The sequence below is a fragment of the Microtus ochrogaster genome, chromosome 8, assembly GCF_000317375.1.
Source record: "Microtus ochrogaster isolate Prairie Vole_2 chromosome 8, MicOch1.0, whole genome shotgun sequence".
Lineage (NCBI taxonomy): Eukaryota > Metazoa > Chordata > Mammalia > Rodentia > Cricetidae > Microtus > Microtus ochrogaster.
The window spans coordinates 41,715,312-41,717,161 of NC_022015.1; the positions used below are offsets into that span (position 1 = coordinate 41,715,312).

Genomic DNA, 1,850 nt, shown 5'->3' on the forward strand with positions numbered 1-1,850 from the left:
TAGGACAGGATAAGCCAATGTGCTAAAAAACAAAACAACAAAAAGAAAAACCACCCAAGTAGCCGGAATTACAGGTGTGAAACACCAAGCCTGAATTCTACAACTGCTCTTAACCTGTTCACTGCTAACAGATGATCCTTACCCACTGACAGAGCATTTGCCTAGCATGGGCTAGGCCCCAAATTTGATCCTTGGGACTATAAAAATAAACCATGCTAGAATTCTAGAAGAGACAGCATTGTAAGAAACATTCCAGAGTGCTATTATAAGCTATTGGACCCTTTTTACACCAATTACAAAACCTGCCCTATTCAGTGGCAAAGAAGCAAAGGCAGAAAAACCTGTGTTCCGAACCAGAGAGCTTCTGACAGAGTTCCTGTTGCCTCTACTTACGTGCCCAGGTCTGAAGGTTTGTTCCTGAGCTGTTCTATGAGTTCCCGGTAGGTAGGGTCATTGAGCAGCGTCCTTGTCCTGGGATCGTTCTCCAACTTTTGGTACAGATTAGGCAAGTTGAAAGGATTCATGAATTTCCTCTCTGTCCAAATGAAGTACACCAGTATGAAATGTTTACTTGAGTTACCACATCTCCCACCACTATCACCTTCACTTTGGGGAGGACAAGACTGTTTTCAAAATTAATCGTATTACATAAAAGAGCACCTACCTGCCAACCTGGCCTCCATGTTCTGCAAGCCCTCCTTGAGCTGGAGGTTATTTGCTTCATGTTTTAAACCCTCTTCGTAGGTTCGTTTGGCTTCTTCAAACCGGTTTAGGAACTCAAGGGCTGCTGCTTTTCTTGAATAACCCTTAATACCCACAAACATTATAGAAAATAGAGGTCATACACAGGCAAATTCAGATAAACTCAAAAAACTTAGAGTTTTGTTTCTATTAACCCATACAGGTGTCTTCCTGCACGTGTATCTGTGTGCCTGCTGTCTATAGAGGCCAGAAGAAGGCACTGGACTCCCTGGGACTTGAGTTAAAGATGCTCTAAGCCACCATGTGGGTGCTGAAAATTAAACCCAGATCCTCTGAAAGAGCTGCCAGTACTCTTAACAACTGAGTCAGCTCACCACCGCCTCTTCTTGAGACAGGGTCTCATTATGTAGGTCCTGGGGGCCTCAACCGCCTCCTGTGTCTAGTTCCAACTGCTGGGTTGAAAGCATGTACTTTTATACCCAAATGATACTGCCGCGAAGGCTAATCAGCAAACAGCAAAAGGATATGACACCAGTGCTGATACTAAAAGGATGCGGACAAAGGCGCATAAATCCCCATGTAACCCATGGCTACAAGTTGTCAGTTTCTTTAGCACTGTTTTATTTCTTATCAGTACAATCTGTTTTTACTACTGATGGTAACAGACTTGGTGAGGTAAGTGTTAACCTTCAAGGAGTACCTTCAGACAGGGTGAGCAGACAAGTCAGGGGGGCCTGCTTAAAAGGGACTACAGACCAGACCCAAAGTCCTTATGAAAACTGTGCAGAGCCCAACTCTCAAGCTTACCTTGCCCCAGTCAGGCTTCAGGTCAACAGTCTTGCAGCCATCCTCATAGGCCTTCTGGTAGTCTCCTTTCTTGGCATAGGCTGCAGAGCGATTGCTATAAAGCACATGGTTCTGCGGATCTAGTTTAATTGCCTCAGAGTAACACTGTAATGCATCATCGATGTTCCCAGCACTCAGGGCCTTATTGCCCTTCTCCTTTAGCTCATTCACCTGAGGAAAGGAAGGTATCAATATAGCTTTACTCCGTAACACTCATTATCTCCCCAGGAGTGTAGATTATACTTACTCTTCCTAAATATCAACCAGCTGGCTACTACCGAACAAGAAAGAAAAATGCTGCC

The 1,850-nt window shown here is 44.4% G+C and overlaps 1 protein-coding gene across 1 annotated transcript in view; it reads right to left on the minus strand.

Moving 5' to 3' along the window:
- Positions 1–1,850, minus strand: part of Stip1 (stress induced phosphoprotein 1) — a 20,948-nt gene that overhangs the window by 13,338 nt on the left and 5,760 nt on the right. The window contains exons 2-4 of the mRNA XM_005351862.3: positions 1,510–1,719; positions 665–806; positions 394–535 (exon numbers count right to left, since the gene is read on the minus strand). Of these exons, the coding sequence (XP_005351919.1) occupies positions 394–535; positions 665–806; positions 1,510–1,719 (494 nt within the window). The remainder of the gene's footprint in view (positions 1–393; positions 536–664; positions 807–1,509; positions 1,720–1,850) is intronic.